This window comes from Stegostoma tigrinum, chromosome 30 (genome assembly GCF_030684315.1).
Source record: "Stegostoma tigrinum isolate sSteTig4 chromosome 30, sSteTig4.hap1, whole genome shotgun sequence".
NCBI classification, from domain to species: domain Eukaryota; kingdom Metazoa; phylum Chordata; class Chondrichthyes; order Orectolobiformes; family Stegostomatidae; genus Stegostoma; species Stegostoma tigrinum.
The window spans coordinates 1,231,748-1,254,904 of NC_081383.1; the positions used below are offsets into that span (position 1 = coordinate 1,231,748).

Genomic DNA, 23,157 nt, shown 5'->3' on the forward strand with positions numbered 1-23,157 from the left:
GGAGCTGCAGGAGAGTCTGGGCTGCAACGAGCCAACCCTCTCCACGTTTTGGCCTGGACCAACTGAGCCCGGGCAAGGGGTCACTCCACCAACAGATATTTACCCCAACCCCCTTTTCCAATAGCTCAAATCCAGCTGAAAAGATTTCAGCTAAAGTGACTTCCTCAAACTCCTCCATTTTCCCTTGATGGGGGGAATTTGGCCCGTCACTTGCTGCGGTTGACAGCAGGATTGCAGTTACTTCCTGGACCCAGCGTTCTCCGCTGCTCCCCTCCAGCAATGGATCTGGTCTATCCACTCACATTCACATGGACAAAGCTTTTAAAAGGACATATTACAACCACAGAGAGATATTGGCAAAACGAAATTCATGGGGTTAGTAGTAACTTGTATAGTCAGAACTATATTTCAAATTTTTCAGTTGATGGAAAACTCAAAATTAACACAAAGGGTATGATAAGACTTCAGAAAGATGTGAATGATTGATGAAATTGGAAGATTGAAATTGAAGACAAATGTAGAAGTGTTATTTAAATGGTGATTTTAACAGTAAAACATCCTAAAATGCTTCACAGGAGCAGATATCAAATAAAATTTAATATTGAGTCACACTAAGTGATATTAGGGCAGAGTACGAAAAGCTTTTTAAAAAAATTCTTTCGCAGGATGGGGCATTCCTGGCTAGATCAGCATTTATCGCCTATCCTTAATTGCTCTGGAGATGTTTGTGAGCTGCCAAACTGTTACACTCTGTGGTCTAAAGACAAACATAATGCCCTCAGGGAGGGAATTCAAGGATTTTGACCCAGCAACAGTGGAGGAATGGCTATATATTCCCAAGTCAGGATGGGGGAACTTGCAGGGGGTGGTGTTCCCATGCATCTGCTGCCCTTGTTCTTCTAGATGGAAGTGGTTGTGGGTTTGGAAGGAGCTGTCTGAGATTTTTTTGTGAACTTCTGTAGTGCATCTTGTAGATAAAACACACTGTTGCTACTGAGCATTAGCGGTGCCTGCTTATGGACGTGGAGCTAATTAAACAGCTGCTTTGTCCTGGATGGTATCAGGCTTCTTGAGGATAGTTGGAACTATCCATTCACACAAGTGGGGAATATTGCCTTATACTTGCTGGAAGATTCCTAGCCTCTGATCTGCTTTTTCAGACACAGCATTTATATGACTTGCCTAATTCAGTTTCTGGTCAATGGTAATCCCCAGGATGTTTGTTTAAGGGATAAATTTAGAATTAGATGAACTTAGCATTAGAATGAAAGCGAGTTAGATAAATATTTGAAGAAAAAAATGGCAACACAATAGGGGATAAAAGAGGGGCAGTGGGATTATTTGGATGCCCTATTTAAAAAGGCAGCTTAGGAGAGGAGCTAATGATGGGAAGTTGCGCTGTGTTCCATCCACTGAATGACGTTTTCAGTGCCACAAGGTGTCAATGTAGGTGATTATAGCAGGTTAAATATAGGGGCGCAAGGGTGCAGTTGAGCTGTAAATCCTGTACAATCTAACTGGTCCAGCAATTTCAATGGGCTGTATGGCGTTCTCCTGTTGCTGTGACCCTTTCTGATATTGACTGTCAGGAAGTCAACGCGTTCTCCTGTTGCTGTGACCCTTTCTGATATTGATGGTCAGGAAGTCAACGTGTTGGATGCAGATGAAAAGTGAATTGGTATGGACACAGAATAAAAGTTGGAGTCGGTATGTTTTTGGGAAGATTGTCACTTTTATTATTGGAAAATATGATGCCCTCAACTCCACACAACCCTAACACCACGTTCCTTCCACTGCACATCGAGTATGTAAGCCCAGACAGAGGCAGCTGTTCACTCCTGGGGACCATCACCCCCACAGTCACACTCCCAATGTGAGCTCAGCTGCAACTTCCGGCAGCAACACAGGACAGCCTTGGGTGGGTGGGGAGTAATGACTGTAATGTTAGGACTAGGATTCAGAAGTGGGGGGCATGGGTGGTGTGATGGTGGCAAGAAGAGAGAAAAAACACCAGCGAACTGCATTTTAGTTGCTTAAAGTCGGGGAGGGAAGAGTGTTAGACAAGGAAGGAGGGCCAGGAGCTGATGGTGTTTGGCGGGGGCGGGGGGCGCTGGTACCTTGCTTTGGAGAGGTCTGCACAAAAGCTGCAGGCAGTTCATTGCTCCACTCTCGAGCACAATCATCCTCCCTCGGAAACAGATTGTAAATAATTAAAAAAATTAAATAATACACATTTAGGAAGGTGACCTTTGACCCAGCTTCTACGAGAAACAGCCACAACAAGAGGGGCTTTAACTAAAACACAAATTATAAATATCAGAGTGAAGATTAGATCACATAATTACAAAATATAAATACCAGATTCCACTAATGTGCCTGCTCAGTTTAAACAATACTAAAGGATAAATATGTCTAGTCTATTTAATAGTTGGGTGCGGATAATATCGTGTTGTCCTCAGCAGCAGTGCTCGCTCCTTTGTAACGAATAAACACACATCCATCCTCTCCCATTGCTCCTTATCCTGGGTCTGACATTGGGAATCTGGTAGGGATGAAAAACATAAGGGTTTATCAGACATTCAGAGCACACTCCACATAAGTGCGACATTCAGATTGCACCGTAAGTAATAACACATCCCAAACTGCTTCACAGGAAAGTTCTCAAATGAAACATAACAGAGCCAAGGAGAGATGGTCAAGTGGCCAAAACCTTAGCCAAAGAGAAATACTGTAGCATCCTAGAGTCATACAAAATGGAAACAGACCCCTTGGTCCAACTTGTCCATGCCAATCAGACATCCCAAATTAATCTACTTCCATTTGCCAGCATTTTGGCCCATATCCCTCTAGCATCTTAGAAGAGGAGGAATTTGAAACGGGGGACGGAACTTCAGAGCTTGGGGCCGAGACAACTAAAACCACTGGCATCAAAATAAAAAACTGGGGATGTTAAAGAGGCCGGAATTAGTGCAGCTATTCTGGTGGGTTGTGCAGCTTTGAAAAAGCCATTCAAGGGATGCTGTCTGGGCCTGCATTTATTGCCCATAGCTGTGGGTCTGGGGTTGCACGTTGGCCAGACCAGGTAAAGGTGGCAGGTTTCCTTACCTGAAGGACATTTGTGAACTAGAAAGGCTTTTCTACCCCGCTACAATCAGCGATAGTTTAACTAGATGCTTAATTATAGATTTTTACTGAATTTAAATTCCACTATCTGCCATGATGGGATTCAAACCCTGGTCCTGAGATCATTAGCTGAGTTTCTGGATTAATAGTTTAGTGATAATACCATGTGACCATCACCTCCCTGAATGGAGATAGTAAGGGGCTGTGAAGGGATTTGAAAGTAATAATGAGAATCTGAAAGAAATCAGGGCAGGGCAAAGGTCACATTAAACTCAGCATGAGCTAATCCTTGTGGAACAGAGTTCTGGGTGACCACAAGTTTACAGTGGGTAGGATATGCAGATAAGTTGAAATAATCAAGTCTTCAGGGCAAATGAAGCACAGATGATGGCTTCATCAGAAGATGAGCCGAGGTGAAGTCAGATGATGTACTGGAGATGGAACTTCGTGATGACACTGTTATAAGATCAGAAGCTCCTGTTAGTGTGACACTGAGGCTGCAAACAGACTGGCTCAAAGACAGGCTGTTACCAAGGAGCAGGATGAAGGATCCACTGCAGGGTGTTGATTATTGGGGTGAGGAGATAGGGGGAGCAAATGGGTTTAATGGTTTTAAGAAGATAGTTTGCAGTAAAGAAGCTGGAAATGATCTTTAAATTCCAGGCCACCCCTGGAATGGGTAAGATGAGCTTTAGCAGATTATAGCAAAACCTGGTGGTGCATTACTAAACTAGAATCCTGGTGAACCCTTTCAAAAATACATCACGTGAGCAAGTCAGAGGAGGTGTAAAAGAGCCTGGGTGTGAGAAAGAAAGAAATGTTTCAGTGTTCACAGGCATACACATTGATCCCACTCTCCACATTTACTCAAAACTCAAATAACTGGTATAGAGACATAGAGTTTGAACAGCTGAGTAGGATCCACATCAGAGAGTGTGGGACTGATATTAGCTAATTGTTTCAGGCCCTTACCATTCACTTTTCACTGAAGGTTTTGTCTGTTCTCCCTTTTCTCCCTGGGTCAGTCCCTCCCTCTGATCTTCATTCATTTCAGACCCATCGTCCACATCGAACACAAACTCCGGATCGTACTCATAACTCATTCCATAGGAGTAATAGGAAAGTTCCGCTTGTGGTATGGTGACAGTGTCTGTGACAGAGGGTCAGGAAAGGGGGATAGGACAGAAAGACAGACGAATATCAGAGGAGAGAAAGTGAAGGTGTGTGAATGTGAGGAGGAGAGGGAGAGAGAGTGAGGAAGAGGATTGTTGGAGTGAGAGTGGAAGAGATTGGGAAAGGAAATAGTGACAAATAGGAGGTACAGTGAAGCATAAAGAGGAATAGAAATTGGAAAGGGATTGAGGGAGAGATCAATACAGGTTAGGAGCAAAGGAATGTGACAGGAGGAGGAAGGAGGCAGAGAGCCATAATGCAACAGAAAGATGAGGAAGGCAGGAAAGTTGTGAGGGGGAGAACAGGAACAGAGACAGAGTATATAGTAAGAGAGAGAGATCATGGTAGAGTGAATTTGTTAGAGAGATGGGGATTTAACAAAACAGACCATTGATAATGCATTGATTAGTTGCCATTTTTAAAGTATATTTCATACTGAAATTAAAGCCACAATTCTGTGAAGATGTCCCTCAGTATTTTGCATGGTTGCAGTGTGTGCTCTTGAACCCCAGGTGGTGCCCATGCTACAGCTCAGGGGCTAACAGTTTCAGTGAGGAGTAGGTGTAACAACAAAATGGGAAATGCTGTAAAACAGTCAACAGGACGAGCCTGAGCACCAAGCAGTTCCGAGTAAATATGGCGTGTGTTTACACATGATGTTTGTTTGGCTGAGTTGAAGGAACTGTATGGACAGTGCTCTGTCTCTCATGAACACAGTATTTCAGCAGTGACCCTAATCTCAAACATCATCATCAGAATTAGACTTTTTTCAAATGCTGCTCTCTCTCTCTGTCTCTGTCCCCCTCTCTCTGTCCTGAGGAAGCAGCCTGTGAGCCTCAGGGACTACAGCAATGTTCACTGCCATCAGTCACAAATCTGAATGTCTTGGCTGATCTGGAGCATTCACAGCTTTTGGAGAAGGCTTGAGCTCTGTACCTGCTCCCAGAGCACCATACACTTTTGATTTGAATTTTAAACATTTTGCCCCCTCCTGTTCTCACCCCTAAAAGAAGCAACAGTTTCTTGGTATCGCAGAGTCATAGAGTCATACAGCCATGGAAACAGACCCTTCAGTCGAACAAGTCCATGCCAAGCATAATCCCAAACTGAACTAGTCCCACCTCCCTGTTCTTTGCCCATATCTCTCCAAATTTTGGTCCGCCTCCCCCTCTCTCCCTATTTATTCCAGAACCCTCACTCCATCCCCCTCTCTGATGAAGGGTCTAGGCCCGAAACGTCAGCTTTTGTGCTCCTGAGATGCTGCTTGGCCTGCTGTGTTCATCCAGCCTCACATTTTGTTGTCTCTCCAAACCTTTCCTATTTATGTATTATCTAAATGAGTTTTAAACATTGTATCTGTACCCACATCTGCCACTTCCTCTGGAAGTTCATTCCACACACGAACGACTGTGTACACAATTTGCCCCTCACATCTTTTTAAAATCTTCATTCTCTCACCTTAAAAATGTGCCCACTAGTCTTGAAATACCCTATCCTAGAAAAAAGACAACTAACATTAACCCCATCTATACCCCTCATGATTTTATAAACTCCTGTAAGGTTACCTCTCAACCTCCCATGCTCCAGTCTATCAGCTTTTCTGTACAACTCAAACTCTTCATACCTGGTAACATCCTGGTAAATCTCTTCTGAACCCCACCCTGGCTTAATAATATCCTTCCTATAGCAGGGCGACCAGAACTGGACACCGTATTCCAAAAACGGTCTCACCAATGTCCTTCCCAATTCCTATACTCAAATGACTGAGCAATGAAGGTAAGAATGCTAAAAGCCTTCTTAACGACCCTATCCAATGCATCCCTTTTCATCACTTGAAACATTTTGATGACATCAACACTCTTGCTTGCCTTTATAATTTAACTTTTTCATCTTTCTGGTTAACCCATGCTTCTCCAAGGCCAATATCTCCTACCTGAAGGGCAGGTTCCAGAACTGAAGCCTCCCGAGAGGGTCTGACCAGAGGTTTCACTCCAGTATATCATTCACACCTGTTGTAATGCAGTTGTTGCAGGATTAAAGGCAATATTTCATCAGCCTTCTCATTATTTTCACTGTAAGATGTTTGTATCTCTCCATTTACACTCTGGTACCATTAAGAAATCTTGTGCTCCAAACTTGTCACTCCTGCAGCAAAGCTCATCCAGTAGAGTTACATCACTGCTATTTACCCAACAATGTGGCGATTTGCTCTGTACACAAAAACCAGGACAAATCCAACCCAGCCAATTATCATCCCATTGTCCACTTTCGATCATCAGTAAAGTGAAGGAAGGTGTCATCAATAGTGCTATCAAGCAGAACCCTGAGGAAGGGCCACCGGACCCGAAACGTTAACTCTGATTTTCTCTTCACAGATGCTGCCAGACCTTCTGAGCTTTTCCAGCAATTTGGTTTTTTTTCCTGATTCACAGTATCTGCAATTCTTTTGTTTTTTTAGCACCCAGTAGTAACCTGCTCAGTTTGGGTTCTGTCAGGGTCACTCAGCTCCTGGCCTCATTACAGCCTTGGTTCAAACACAGATTCATACAGCCTCGTAAAGGTCTTTTGGCACATTGAAGGATATGGGACTGGTGCAGACTCAATGTTTCTGAATCTCCTGCCCCTTATCCTAAAACTATGACCTCTCGTGATTGACACCTCCACAAGGGGAACAGCTGCTCGCTACTCACCCTGTCCATGCCCCTCATAATATTATATGCCTCAGTCATGTGCCCCCCCTTAACGTTCCCTGCTCTAAAAGAAACAACGCAAGCCTATCTAGTCTCTCCTTATAGCTTAGTTTCTCCATCTAACATGGACAAATTTCCAGAGGTGAGGTGACAGCAACAGCCTTTGACATCAAATCCGCGTTTGATCAAGTATGGCATCAAGGAGCCTTAGCAAAACTGGAGTCAATGGGTATCGGGGGCAAACTATCTGCTGGTTGGAGTCATAGCTGGCACACAGGAAGATGGCTGTGTTGTTGGAGGTCAGTCATCTCATTTCTGTAAGAGTTCCTCACAGTAGTGTCTTAGGCCCATCAACCTTCAGCTGCTTCATCAGCGATCTTCCCTCCATCATAAGGTCAGAATTGGGAATGTTCACTGATGATGTGGAAAAACTTTTGCAATGTTTTTGGTTGCATTTCATCCCCATGCTCCTGACCTTTGGGCGCCCAATGCAAAGGGGTGAAGGCAGGTCACAGGATTTCCTTGTGGGTCTGCTCCTGGGCCTGGCCAGGCTGACTATAGACCGGTCCAGACAGCAAGCAATAGAGGGGTTTGTCCCTGCCAACTGCCTGCCTTTCTTCTGCAGTTATGTTCAAGCCCGACTATCCTTGGAGAGGGAGCACATAATGTCCACTAATGCTGTCAATGCCTTTAGGGACAGGTGGGCATCATGGGGGCTGCAGAGTTTTATTTCTCCCTCCAACTGTATTTTGATTTAATCCCTACCCACCCCCCTCACTTTGATCACCTCAGCATTGCTCTTATCAGGCTCTGATTGTTAATGTTTCATAGGCCACACAGATATTGTACCATGTGATAGATTATAACAGTTTATTAGCCTTCCTCATTAGTTGCTCATTACCTGTACACTAACCATTTTCTTTATCCTGGATGATGTCGAGCTTCTCGAGTGTTGATGGAGCTGTACCTATCCAGGCAAATGAGGAGCATTCCATCACACTCCTAGCTTGTGCCTTGTGGATGGTGGACAGGCTTTGGGATTCAGGAAGTCCCACATGATTCCTAGTCTCTGACCAGCTCTTGTGGCCACTGAAGGTTATGCTTCAGTTGTACAGAGTACTGATGTCAAGCATCTGTGTGCAGGACTGGTGAAGTTATTTAAGGAAGCAGTTGAAGGCAGTTTAATAGATAAATCCCTGAGATGAGCGGATTGCCTGATGAGGAAAAGACTAAAGGCTGGGCCTGTATCCTCTGGTGTTTAGAAGAGTCAAAGGCGATTTACTTGAAACATACAAGATCCTGAGGAACTTGACTGGGTGGATGTTGAAAAGATGTTTCCTCTTGTGGAACAATCTAGAACTGGGGTTTAAAAATAAAGGGCTCCCATTTAAAACAGATATGTGGCACTTTTTTCTGTCCTGAGGATGGTCAGCCTTTGGAACAAAAACACATTTGCTGGAAAAGCTCAGCAGGACTGGCAGCATCTGTGAAGGAATAAAAAGAGTTAACGTTTTAGGTGCAGGGACCTTTCCTCAGAACCACAGTTCTGATGATGGGTTACTGGACCCGAAACGTGATCTCTGTTTTTTCCTTCACAGATGCTACCAGACCTGCTGAGCTTTTCCAGAAAATTTGTTTTTGTTCCTGATTTACACTATCCGCAGTTCTTTCGGTTTTTATTCAGCCTTTGGAACGCTCTTTCTGAAAAAGGGGTGGAAGCAGAGTCTGTGAGTAATTTTAAGGCAGACGGAGCTACATTCTTGTTAATCGAGAGAATGAAAGATGATCAGGGCTAGGCGATAATGTGAATTTGAGGTTACCATCAGAGGAGCCATGAACATACTGAAAGACAGACAGCACTTGAGGATTAGAAAGGTCTGGTTCTGCACTTCATTCATATGTTTGTATGGACATAGCCTGCTCAATGGGCCACCACCAAAAACATCCGCTCCCTCCATCACTGGTGATCAGTAGCACCAGTGTGTACCATTTATAAGATTGCACTGCAACAACTCACCAAGGCTTGTCAGTGGATTCAGAGATGCCCCTAACCCCAGTGCCACAGCAAGTGAGATGGCTCCATGCCAGACAGCACATCTGGATATATCTGCCAGTGATGACAAAGCTGGGCAGTGCTTTGTGAAGATATTTTCAAAGAAACGCGGAGAATATGTTCTGAAGGAGCTATCGTTCTGTGAAACTGTTATTAGATCAGAGTTTTGACTGATATTTTAAAAAGAATAGTTTAGAGTCAGCGTTTACATGCAATGTAATTATCCCAAGAAAAAAAGCAAAAATCCCTTTAAATTAATCATTGTTTCCTTTCCACCTACTCACAACAAAAGTTTTTGGACACTTTTAAAATGTTCAAATTGATAGGGTTTGGTTAAAAGAGTGTCTGGAACTGCGCAAGTGGAGACAGATTAACTAAGGGATTGAAGGAACACTGAAGAGACTCCATGCTTCCACACCAGAACCCACAGGATGAGAACGATTATTACTTAAATATCACATGGAGAGGCAGCTACTGACGGTACAGTCAGGCACAGCCTCACAACTCCCACAAGCAAACACACAATCCGTTCATGTTAACAGCTGGATTCCGACTGTCTTTGAGTTTCATACAAAGCAGGAGGCCCTTTGGCCCTTTCTGCCTCTGCTGGCTCATTGAAAGAGCTTTCCAAATAGTCTGAGTCCCTCTGCACTTTCCCCATGGTCCACATTTCAACTATTTCTCTCCATTTTCCTTCTGAAAATTATTGTTAAATCAGTTTCTATCACCCTTTCAGGCACTGCGTTCCAGATGATAAGAATTCACTGTGTAATACAAGATCCTCAACTCTCTCTGGTTCTTTTACTGATTCTCTTCCATCTGTGTCCCTCTGGTCACAGGAAACTGTTTCTCCTTTTTAACGACACTAAAACCCTTTGTGACTACTCCATTAAAACTACTTTTAACCCCCTCTGCTCCAAGGGGAACAATCCCAACATCCCCAGCCTTTCCATTCAGCTGTAATCGCACGGTTTGAATACATTTATTGTCTGATTTATTTCAAAATGGCTGCAACTGCTCACAAAGAATGCTTTGTTGCTGTGGCAGATAACCGTCCTAGAGATGGAGCTGAGCTCCACCCTGGGGACAGAGGTTGGATGCAAGCTTTACCCTGGGGAGAAACTGGTATTAGCTCAATGGGTTGGCATGGCTGCTGTGTGCATGGGGGAATAATCTGGGGGGCAACAGGCAAGCTCTAGCCTCATTTCTGGGATCAATCACAGGAAGCCCTCAGCTGGTCCACCCCAGTCTGGGCACACAGCCAGTGCCCAATGAGGCATTCAGCAGCTGCCGGTCCCACTGAGACCCTGACCACAAGCTCAAACTCTGTGGTTTACAATTACCTGGTTGTCTCAGTTCTGTGAAATCCAACTTCACTGGCGACACCACCGACTCAGTCTCTGGAGGGACACTCTCCGCTGTGAGAAGAAACAAGAGGCAAATGTCAAACCTAATCCTGTGGCACGCCTACCTTAAAGATCAAACACAGAGCTCACCTGTATCCACTGTACAGAGAGGGAGAAAGAGGGCAGGGATGGGGGAGAGAGTGGGGAGAGGGGAAGGGAAAGAGACAGAAAGGTAAGAGGTAGTGTGAGTCAGGGAGGGACAGAAAGAGGTGGGAGACGGTGGTGGGGGGAAGAGAGAGAGAGAGAGAGACAGAAGGAGACACAATTACATTTGAGAAAACACAAAAGGACGGACTGGTAGAGAAGCAGAGGCGGAGAGAAAGACAACCAGAAGGATTGACAGAAAGAATACCAGTCAGACGGAGTGATAAAGAGACGAGCAGACTCAGAGAATGACAGCAAACCCATCTTTTCAGGTGGTCAGTATTTAGTGGGTCTTATTGATTCTATTGCTGACACTCAAGCGCCAGCTGATTGTGACCTTCAATTCCATGGTTTGGATTAAATTGAGTTCAGGGCCCAAAGGTAAAAAGATGGTTCCTCTGCCATGGCTATTTAAACCAAAAAAAGTGAATCAGAAGATCTCTTACTGGGGCTGCACTGCGACACTGTGACCTGTTCAATTCTGGTGTTGTTTCGACAAGCTGCCACCTCCATCTGACACTGGTTCTGATAAAGAATCCCATCAGAGCCACAAACAGGGGTTCCATCGAAGCCACAGTCACGATAACATGTGCATAGTTCATGGCGTTCCTCTTCCAGACAGTCATATACATTCTTACAGGTCCCAGAGTGGACAAACTCTAGAATAAATGCAAGAGACGTTAAACAAGCTAAACAGCCCAAATCATTCTAAACAGCATGCCCTTTAACCCTTTGATGGACCAGGTTAACCATGTAAGCAGCTTAAGGTGATAGGCTGGGCTCCAACACATCAACCTTCATGGAAATAGTGCTGCTAATGTAATAAAACATCCCGAAGTGCTTCAGAGGGAGTTTACTAGACAACATTTGTCTCTGAGCCACACAAGGTGACATTGGGACATGTTCAAAAATTTGGTCAAGGAGGTTTATTTTAATGTACAACTTAAAAGAGCAGAGAGTGGGGAACAGTGGGGTTGGGGAGGGGGGAAGAGAGTGAGATAGACAGAGAGATGTGTAAATACAGGATTTTGGACTGAACAGCTGAAAGCCTGGCTACCAATGGCAGAGAGATTAAACTGAATTGGATCAGCACAGAGATTTTGGGAAGTTGTAGGACTGGAGGTAGTAGTAGGGAGGGAGGGAGAACGTTTTTATTCATTCATGGAATGTGGGTGTCCCTGGACAGGCAGCATTTACTACCCATCTGGGTTGACTAGAGGGCAGTTAAGAATCAACCACATTGTTGTGAGTCTGCAGTCACATATAGACCAGACCAGGTGAGGATGGCAGTTTCCTTCCCTGAAGAACATTAGTGAATCAGATGAGTTTTTAATGACAATCGACAATGATTATAACATCGCCATGACATCACCTTCTTATTCCAGATTTTATTGAATTCAAATTCACCATCTACCATGTCCCCGGAACATTAGGCTCAAGTGCTGGAGTTCACTCCAGAGATATTATCACTACACCAAGACCATTTGAAAATAAATGTGAGAATTTTAATCAATGGGTATCAATGTAGGTGAGAGAGCATGGGGCAATAAGGAAACAAGATCTGGGGGTAGATATGATGCAGGCCATGGAGGGTGTAATGTGGGACAGCAGCCCTGACAGTCTTGGGGATAGTTCAGCCTTGAGGTAACAAAGGCATGGATGAGGGTGTCCACAGTAGATGAACTGAGGCAAGCTGGAGAATATGACGTAATGGGCAGACTTAATGATAGTGCGGACATGTAGAGAGATTCTTTGGTCAGCTCACCATGGTCATGAAGAGGCTGCTGCAACCTCTCAAGTTACCAGCCAGAGCAATGACGGCAAGAGACTGCAATTTATAGCAGGTCCAAAGAGGCTGAATTCAGCTTCAGAAGATTTAATTGGAGGAAATTCCAGCCTATCTGATGTTGAACAAATAATCTGACAATCAGGAGCATTGGATTGGCTGAGTGAGTGAGTCATGAGTGGAGCTGGATGGCATCAGCTTTCATGTGGAAACTGATATTGTGTCCTCAGATGCTGCTCCTGAGGGGATGATGAGAAATCAGCTCCATAAATTCTGTGATCATTCCCTAGTCTAACTCATACTGTCATTGTCACTGGTAGCTTGATAACCACTCACCCATTCTCCCTCCTTTAGCCCAAGATACAAGTGCCCAAGAGGAAAGAACATTGACAGAGTATCAACAGTAAGGTCAAGCAATGCCCTGTCTAAAACCTCACTCCAAGCTACATGGAACAGGAAGCAATTACTGCATTTCTATAGCATTCTCAGGGTGTGCCAAAGTATTGCCAAACTCTTTCTCATCCACATTCTGTCACGGGATAGAGGGTCCATTTGAAACGGGTGAGCATTTTTAATTCTTTCATGGGATGTGGGCGTCACTGGTCAGGCCAGCATTTCTTGCCCATCCCTAGTTGCCCTTGAGAAGGTGGTGGTGAGCTGCCTTCTTGACCCACTGCAGTCCACGTGTTGTGTGTAGATCCACAATGCCCTTAGGGAGGGAATTCCACGATTTTGACACTGAAGGATTGGTGATACATTTCCAAGTCAGGATGGTGAGTGGCTTGGAGAGAAATTTGTTACCATGTACCTGTTGCCCTTGTCCTTCTAGATGGTGGATTTGGAAGGTGCTGCTGAAGGAGCCTTTGAGAGTTTCTGCAGTGCACCTTACAAATTGTAGACACTGCTGCTACTGAGCGTCGGTGGTGGAGGAAATGGATGTTTGTGCATGTGTCAATTAAGCGGCTGCTTTGTCCTGGATGGTGTCAAGTTTCTTGAGTGTTGTTGGGGCTGCACGCATCCAGCATTCCATCACACTCCTGACTTGTGCCTTGTAGATGGTGGACAGGGGAGTCAGAAGGTGAGTTACTCATCACAGTATTCCTAGCCTTTCACCTAATCGCGTAGCCACTGTGTTTAAATTGTGAGCCCAGTTTCTGGTCAATGGTAATCCCAGAATGTTGGTAGTGGGAGATTCAGTCTGTCTGCCTGGAGAAAATAATAGCATCTCACTTGTGTGACTTGCCAAATGACAGCCCAAAACTGAATACTGTCCAGATCTTGCAACATTTAGAGCTGGGCTGCTTCAGTTTCTGAAGAGCCGCAAATGTTGCTGAACATTGTGCTCTCATTGGTAAACATTTCCATTGCTTTCTTCAGAATCAACAAGTTATTGTGGCATGAGATAGCATATTAGAGCTATGTGGCTCATCCTGTCTGGACATGCAGTCTAAGCGAGATAAATTGTGCTGTTCTCCTGCCTTTTCCCTGAAATCCATGCCCGTCTGGAATGTTGTCACCACCACATTTCCAGGCAGTGCATTCCAGACCCTAATTACTTGTTAAGTGAAAAAGTTCTCTTTCATCTCAAATTTGCTTCCTTTTCAAAACACATTAAAACTGTGCCCTCTGATTCCTGATACTTTTATGAGCAGGAACAGTTTCTCCCTATCTACTCTGTGTAGACTTCGCATGATTTTGAAAACATTAATCCTGTCTTCTCCCAGCTTTTCCCTTTCCAAGGAAAACAGTCTCAACTTCTCCATCGATCTGCATAACCAAAGTTCCTCCATAACTCCCCACCTATGCTCACCTTTACTGGCTCCATCCGCACCTCTCTGACCTGTCTGTCTCCTCTCCACCTATCTTCTCCTCTATCCATCTTCTATCTGCCTCCCCCCTCGCTCCCTATTTATTTCAGAACCCTCTTCCCCTCCCCCATTTCTGAAGAAGGGTTGAGGCCGAAACATCAGCTTTCCTGCTCCTATGACGCTGCTTGGCCTGCTACGTTCCTCCAGCTCCACACCTTGTTAACTCTTCTTTCCTTCTGTCACCATTTTCATAAATCCCCTTTCTACTCTTTCCAGTGCATTGACATCCTTCCTGTGTTGCGGCACCCAGAACTGTACGCAACATTCCAGCTGAGATCTAACTTGTGTCTTATACAGATTCAGCATCATATAGAACATAGAACATAGACCCGGCCCTTGTATTCTATGCCCTTGTTAATGAATCTGGGTATTACCCTGGTTTATTAAATTCACTCTCTACCTGTCTTGCTAACTTTAAAGACTTAGAATCATACAGTACAGAAGAGGCCATTCAGCCCATCAAGTCTGTATTATCAAAAACACACTTAATCTACACTAATCCCACATTCCTGCATTATAGCCTTGAATGTTATGAAACTTCATGTTAATTTAAGTACTTTTTAAAAGGGATTGAGGGGTTTGCCACCTCAGCTACCCTCCCAGACAGTGCATTCCCAACACCCACCTCAGCTACCCTCCCAGGCAGTGCATTCCCAAAACCCACGATCCTCTGTGTGAAAGAATTTTTTGTCAATAACACGTAAACTCCCAGGTCTCTGTTCCTGCATATCCTTTAAAGTGATACCCTTAATTTTACACTGTCTCCCTTGGTTCTACTAAAATGTATCACCTCACACCTCTCTGCACTGAACTACATGTGCTACCTATCCACCAACCTGTTTACGTCCTTTTGGAATTCTACAATGTCCTCCTTACAGTTTAGAATTCTCCCAAGATATTGCCCACAGCCTTTGAAATTGTCCCTTGCACCAAGGTTGAGATTGTTAATATAAATCAAAACCAACTCCTGGGGAACTCCCTGATAAACCTGCCTTAAGTCCAAAACATATCCATTAGCCATTCCTGTTTCCTATCCTTCATTCTGTATCCCATGTTGCTACATCCCTCTTATTCTATGAATTACAAGCTCTGCCACAATTCTGAAGTGCAGCACTGAATTAAACACCTTCTGGAAGTCAACGAACACCAAATGAACAGCATTACTCTCATCAACCCTCTCCATTACCTCTTCAAAGAACTCTAACAAATTAAACATGATTTTCTTTTAAGAAATCCATGTTGGCTGTCCCTAATTATCCCATACTTTCTATATGACTATTAATTTTATCCCAAATTATTGTTTCTAGATGTATCCCTACTACTGAAGTTAAACTGACTGATCTGTAATTGTCGGGTTTTTCCTTTTATCCTTTTCTGAATATGGAAGGAATGTTTGCAATTTTCTAGTCTTTCGGCACAACACCAGAATCCAGGGAGGGTTGGAAGATTATTATCGGTACCATTCTCACTTCCTTCAATATCCATGGATGCATCGCATCTGTTTTTGGCAAGTGCCTCATCAACTCTAAAGAAAGCTTTTCCAAAATCTCCTCCTGTTGTGAATGAGTTTTCTCCTCTGTCACCATTATCAGGCTAACATTTACTTCCTCAGTAAAGGCTAATTGAAATATTCATGTGATGCCTCGGCCGTGCCCTCTGATTCCATTTGTTTATCACCTTTTTGTTCTTTAATCAGTCCTTTTCCTTCTTCTACGACCCTTTTACTATTGTGTGCTTACAGAAGGCTTTGGAGTTTCCTTTTATGTTAACTGCCATGCTTTTCTCATAATCCTTTTTCGCTGATGTTGATTTTTCACTTCCCCTGTGAATATTTCGTATTCAGGTTGGTTCTGAACCGAATTTTCCAACTAACACCTGTCATAAATACACTTTTTCTTTTTTATTTAATCTCTCTCTCCTTTGGTATCCAGGGAGTTCCGGATTTATTTGGTCTACCTTGCCATTTGGATAGATTATATATTGGCTATCCCTGAACCATCACATTGTTCAGCGACAGTTTAGTGCTGCAACCTTCAGTTCCAGTCCCTTTGGCCTAGCTCTGTTTTGAGCCTACTGAAATAGCCTCTCCCCTAGTTAATTATCCAAACTCCAAATAGTCCATTATCTTTTTCCAGTGTTACCCTAAATCTTATGATACAATGATGAATGTTCCCTAAATGTTCTCCATGGTGAAGAGGAAATGTTGATGAATCAGCTGAAGTTGGTAAAGACCTACCTTCCCACCTACACTCACCTCTGCTTGCTCCATCCCCGCCTCTTTAACTTGTCTGTCTCCTCTCCGCCTATCTTCTCTTCTATCCATCTTCGATCCGCCTCCCCTTCTCTCCCTATTTATTTCAGAACCCTCTCCCCCTCCCCCATTTCTGAAGAAGGGTCTAGGCCCAAAACGTCAGCTCTCCTGCTCCTAAGATGCTGCTTAGCCTGCTGTGTTCATCCAGCTCTACACTTTGTTATCTCTATAGCCGGTGAAGAGTGTGAGGTTAACGTTAGTTTTGGACATGTTCACAAAGCTCCCGTAGTCAGATCAGCCGTTGAGATTCATAGCCGAGATTTTCACACAAACTGGCTCAAGGGGGCAACCGGTGTCAGCTGGAATTGGTCTTTGCTTGTGGCTTTAATATTTTATCCAACAAAAATCTCTCTTTCGCAGTTATGAAAGCTACAAATCTCAAACACCCATCCACAGCTTTTTGGTTTATATGTGTGTGGGAAAGGTGAAAGAGTTCCAGATTTCCACTCCCCTTTGACTGACATAATCTCTAATGACCTGGATCTAATTTAAACCTAAACTCCTTGTTTAGATCTACCCTTCATCTTTTTGACTCGAGGGAATACAAGAACAGGCTGTTCAGCTTGTCATATAACCCTTAAGAACCCAGTTTCGTTCTGCTGAATCTGCTCTGCATCTCCTCCAAGGTCAGAACCTCTATTTTGCAGCTTTGTTTTATTCATTTGTGAAACACTGGTGTCACTGACCAGGCCAGGGTTTAACGCCTGTGCCGTCATGAAAGAGATCTGAGCTGTATTCTCGAACTGCTGCAGTTCATGTGCTGTAGGTTGACCTATTATGCCCTTAGGGAGTGAATTCCAGGATTTTGACCCAGTGACACTGAAGGAACGGTGATATATTTCCAAATCGGGATGGCGAGTGGCTTGGAGGAAATTTACAGGGGGTAGTGTTCCCATGTATTGGCTGTCCTTGTCCTTCTAGATGGAAGTGGTTATGGGTTTGCAAGGTGCTGTTGGAGATGCAATACAAGAGGGAATGAAATGTCTGTCTGTTTTAAAGATGTTAGCAATTGGTGACGGAAATCTCGAGGTTACAAGAGAGAGTATTTGTTGATTCTTTTATTATGAGCAGTGTGGTTACCATGCCAACAGGAACTGTTATATTATGCCCAAGGGGCATTTCTAAAACCTAACTAAAGTTTCTTGGTTACATCATTGGGGCAGCTGCATTCAGCACTGCCCGGCACTGACTTGCTTTGAGTCTGACCCTCCGGAAGAGATTAAGGTGCGTGACAGCTCACTTACCAAGGAATGCACTTAATTTCCAGAGACCTCTCCCTCTGTTGCATAAAACAAATCCCGTTAAACCCACCCCAGGCCTGTACTCGCTGACCTGCACTCCCTCCCCTGCCCCCACCACCACCCCCACCCCCACCACTGACAAAACTTTAATTTGAAAATTTTCATCTTTATTTCCAAATCCTACTGAGGCACCACGCTGTGCCTACTCTGTTGCCCCTCTAGTCCCACAACTCTGCGAGGTTAGTGTTCCTTCCAATTCTGAGCATTGCTGAATTTAATGGTCCCACTGCTGGTAGCTGTGCCTGCTGCTGCTTGGGTCCCAAGCTCTGGATTTCCCTTCTTAATCCTTTCTGTCTCAGTCTCTCCCCATTTTAAACAGTTCTTTAGAAGCACCTCCTTTTGGCTAAATCTACCTCTTTGATAATGTCCTTCATTTCCTGTGGTAGATTAGCAATGAATGCTGTCTTAGAACATGCCTGAGAAGCATTTCAGGACATTGCCCTGTATTAAACGCGCAATATAAATGTAAGATATTGTTGTTGATTTCATTGGAAGGTGAGGCTGAATCCACCAGGACTTCGTTAAGTGCCTATTCTCGCTAGACCAGTGTCCTGCAGACAGCAGAGCAGAACTCATCCTGCACTCCCAACATTAGGAGGGGGGCTGAAGGTCACTGGGCACAGATTAGGAACCGGAACCTTGGCCGATTCAACGCTCCACGTCCCACTGAGCACTCAGAGAGCTGCCAGCACAAAGGAGACCAAAAGATTTTGCATTTCAATAGCACCTATGACAACTGCAAGACACTCCAAAGCACGTCACAGCCAACAAGCCACTTTTTGAAACACAGTGACAATTTTAACATAATTGTGCCAGTAAATAAGTGCTCAGCAAGATTCTCTTGAGCAGATGCCTGACAATGATCTGGCGAGTACAATTACAACATTTAAAAGACATTTGGACAGGTACATGGATAGGAAACATTTAGAGGGATATGGGCCAAATGTAGGAAATGGGGCTAGTTCAGTTTAGGAAACCTGGTTGGCATGGACAAGTTGGGCCGAAGAGTCTGTTTCCATGCTGCATGACTCTATAACTATATATTGTCCAAGAGACTGGAAACACCCCGTGCTGTTCTCCTCCATCCAACTGAAGGAGCAGACAAGACCTTGGGGTAGCATCTCAACAGATAGGTGTCACTGTTATCGAAGCACACTTATTCAGTACTGCACTGGGTTACATGCCCCAGTCTCTGATGTCCGGCTTGTACCCAGGCTGACAACTGGAATCTGGACTTCTTTGTCTTTGTGAACTAACAAAAGTGCCAGAGGGAGGAACGTTGATGCATTAAGCCTGGACCATGCTACCTGGTATCACAGGTTGGGGCCAGTGTGCACTGACTACAGGGGAAGGGAGCCTGAAGACTGAAGACCACATTGTGCTTTTATTGTGAATTTAATGAGTTTGTTTCGAAATGAATGCCCCTTTCATTCTGCAACAATGCCATGTTCTGACTGTAGGCAGTCATAGACAAGCCAGCAGTAATTTGTAGTTATTACAAAAGGACTGTGTTTCATTAGTTCCCAGTTGACAGCTATGAGGTAAGTTTAAAAGAAACCAGAATACCACAAAACATCACCAGGCTACGCTATAAACTACCTGTGAACAGGAGGTCTGAACCCGCCTTGTAAATGAATCTCTCAGTGAGACACTGCCTTCAGGCTGTAACATGCTGAGAGGGGTCTGGTTTGACAGCTTGCTTCTCAAGGAGACTAGCTGTAAATTATCAATGGATTCAGGGAACAGGTCTGTACAGGAGCAGCCTGACTTGTTAACCAAGATCTTCAGGCAATGATTAGAGAAGGTGGGGGGTGGGTGGGATTGGGGAGATAGTACAAACTTCCCTCTTGCTCAGCTTTAACTAGGCTTCATCATGAATTTTCTGCAGCTGCACAGAGGCCCATTCCCAGATGTGTGTTCACCATCAGGAACCCAGGAGGGTTGTTGGGGACAGGGCTGTGAGTCTGTCACTGTGTCAAAGTGCACTGATTGTCAATGGACTAGAATCAGTACATTTCTTCCGATACAAGTCCTTTGTTCACATTTCCAATGGTAACTGTGCATGTAAACTTGTCACACTGTAATTATACTCTTCAGCCAAGTGGAGGTGCCATTTACCTGAGTAGTTATGAACACAGAGCACTTTAGAGATCCACAAGGACTTAAGCTCTAATTGTAATTGCCGTGCATATGGTTTGACCAGCAATTAGTTGGGGACAGGGCTGCAGTACAAACTGGATTCAACTTTACCAGCACGAGGTCCAGATAATTCGAATTTCTGGTCTTATGTTTGTTTGCAGTCAGTTGCCTGAAACCAGCAGCTAAGGGACAGCAATTCCAAGGATGGGTTTGACATTCTTGAAACTTATTGCACGCCCAATATTTGAGATACAGGTTTGGTGGTGTAGGTACTTATAAATACAATGCTCCAAAATACTTTATGACAAATGAAAGATGTAGTCTTTCTTGCAATATTGGAGGCACAACAGCCATTTTATGTGCAGCAAGTTCTCATAAACAGCCAGATTATTTGTTTTTAGTAGTGATGGTTGGGGTATTAGGACATGAGTGTCTGTTTCGATCCACCTTAGATAGCAGAAAAGGCCTTGCTTTATTGCCTTATCTGAAAAAAAGAGACCTCCAAAAGTCCAAGTGATAGATTCTAACTTTACATCATCTTAACCATGGGTATAGTATTCAGTCACTGAGTTCAAATACCACCTGGATACATTGTGAAATTGAATAAGTCTAGAAATTTATGGGCTGACATCAGAAAGAAGGACAATAGAAAGCTTCTAGATTGCCACAATAACACCCAACCTTCTCTCTCTCTCTCGCTTTCTCTCAGAAAAGCCCAGTTATTTCTCCCATTTTTGGTGTCCTACATAACATGTTTAAAGCTGAACAACCTCTTAAAAAAAAATCTGCCAGCTGTAAACCACTGGAAAACTCTGCAAAGTTCAACTAAAAGAGAAAACGGAATGGATCCCATCAGTAATGGCAAAAGAAGCAGATAAAGAAGGACCCTCAGATGAACCATCTCTAACTGCTTCATCAATGACCTTCCTACTATTATAAAGCCCAGAACGGGGGTTCTTTTTTCCATTTTTTTGCTAAGATTTAACTGTAGTTTACGGGGGTTTTTAAATACTAAAATTCATCTGGGGTTAGTAGGGATGGATATCCTAATCAAGCTGTTCAGACATATTGTGATATTTGTCTGGGGTGGGTGTGACATGAACCGGGGATTTTGCAGCCCCAAAATATAAATATTTTCTAATCTGCCTGTTCAGAGATGTTATTATGCATTGCTGGTGTGGGTGGGACTTAAATCTGGGTCTCCTTGCCCACAGGTGGGGGTGCTACCACTGTGTCACAAGAACCCTATAGACTGTGGTTGTTAATTGATCCTTTAGACTGCAGCTACATTCACAATTCCCTTCATCATGATGCAGTCAACAGACAAACCTGAAATGCTGAGTACAGTTCTTGCTACTCCAGGGCCAGATGTGACTACTTGATGAAGAATACATCTAGCAACATTCCCTTGACTGACATCTGCACCATCAGAGCCAAATGGACCAAACTGACACATCATGAACAGTTTAGGGGTTTGAACCGACCGAGACATGAACAGGTCCAAACATGTTGATCTCATGAAATTTTATAGAATCATAAGAGGGCTATCTCTATGCCACAATAGATTAGCACATTTGGCTGGTAACCAGAAGACTGGTGGTTCGAAACTACCCAGAGACGAAGGCCTTCCTCACTTTGGGGTGGCACAGTGACTCAGTGGCAGCACTGCTGCCTCACAATGCTAGGGACATGGGTTCAATTCCTACCTTGGACGACAATCTGCATAAAGTTTGCAAGATCTCCCTGTGTCTGCATGGGTTTCCGCTCCGTTTCCTCCCACAGTCCAAAGATGTGCAGGCTAGGTGGATTGGCTATGCTAAATTGCCCGTAGTGTTCAGGGATGTGTAGATTAGGTAGGTTACAAGGAAAAAGGGTAGGGAAATGGGTCTGGGTGGGATATTCTTCGGAGGGTCAGTGTGGACTTGGGCCGAAGGGCCTGGGCCTGCTGCCACACAGTAAGGATTCTATCGGCTCTCTAAAGGGTAGATTCAGAAGGGATGTTTCTCCCAGCTGGCAAGCCCTGAACCAGACAGTACAGTCTCAGGATGAGGGACTAGCCACTCAGAGTGAGGTGAGGAGCAAATGTTTCATTCAGTGGTTGTGACTCCTTTGGATTCTCGACCCCAGAGACCGTGGAAGATCAGTCATTAAATAAATTCAAGATTGATCGATAGGTTTCTAGTTTCTAATGACATCAAAGGAAATAAGCATAGCCCAGGAATATAGCTTTGATTGAATTATCATTTTGAACTAGAGTTGTAGAGTAGGTTTGAGGACTGACTGGCCTTCTCCTGCTCCGATGTCCCTATTGCACCACATCGACAAGAACAATACAGAAAGGAGACTGGGTGGAGCCTCACCTGCTATCCCCAATTCCTTCACCGTCTCCAAAATCAGGAATGGGATGGATATTCTCCATTCACCTGGACAGGTGGTGCAACAGCTCTGGAGCAAAACAGTTCATTAAACTATAAAACCTTAAAATCAACACATGGGAGCAGAAGTAGGCCATTCAGTCTGGTCTGCCATTTAATGAGATCGTGGTTGATATTCCTCCCCCACTTTCCTGTTTTTCTCCATAACCCTTGACTCCCTTCCTGACTAAAAATCTGTTTATCTCAGCCTTGAACATATTCAAAGACCCAGCACTGATAGCCCTCTGTGCTGAAGAATTTGGCCGAGACTCCTCCAATGGAATCAATATCTACTGCTTCACAACACACCAAGGATGTAACGTTCATGCTCTTTAGATGCACTACAGCAACTCATTGAGGAAACAGAAACAGCATTTGCCTCCCTTTGGCTCTGAGAATAAATTATTTCCTTTGGAAACAAGACTTTTTGGGCCATAGTTCTTGAATTCTTGATCAGATTTGAATACATACCTATCCACTGATTGGCTGAGCTCTCTACCTCGTTACATGTCGTCCCGTCGCACAGTTCACGAGCCAGAGGACTCACTTCACTCACATTGTAAAAGCGGGTTGCCTCAAATGCTGTAGGAGCAAGAACAGCACATCTCATCTACACGTTGATATGTTTCACCCAAACAGACAGCCCACAGGCCCCAGCACAGCACAGCACGGACTGGATCATTAACAACTTAATGTGTTAATGGAGTGATCTTCCAAAGTGCTCTTTATGACCATCCACACAGTAAGAG

The 23,157-nt window shown here is 44.1% G+C and overlaps 1 protein-coding gene across 1 annotated transcript in view; it reads right to left on the reverse strand.

The window, feature by feature from the left end:
- Nucleotides 1–1,710: 1,710 nt before the first annotated feature.
- Nucleotides 1,711–23,157, reverse strand: part of cpamd8 (C3 and PZP like alpha-2-macroglobulin domain containing 8) — a 160,153-nt gene continuing 138,706 nt past the window's right edge. The window contains exons 39-43 of the mRNA XM_048560038.2: nt 22,880–22,990; nt 11,036–11,248; nt 10,383–10,457; nt 4,096–4,273; nt 1,711–2,542 (exon numbers count right to left, since the gene is read on the reverse strand). Coding sequence (XP_048415995.1) covers nt 2,542; nt 4,096–4,273; nt 10,383–10,457; nt 11,036–11,248; nt 22,880–22,990 — 578 coding nt within the window. The 3' untranslated portion in view covers nt 1,711–2,541. The remainder of the gene's footprint in view (nt 2,543–4,095; nt 4,274–10,382; nt 10,458–11,035; nt 11,249–22,879; nt 22,991–23,157) is intronic.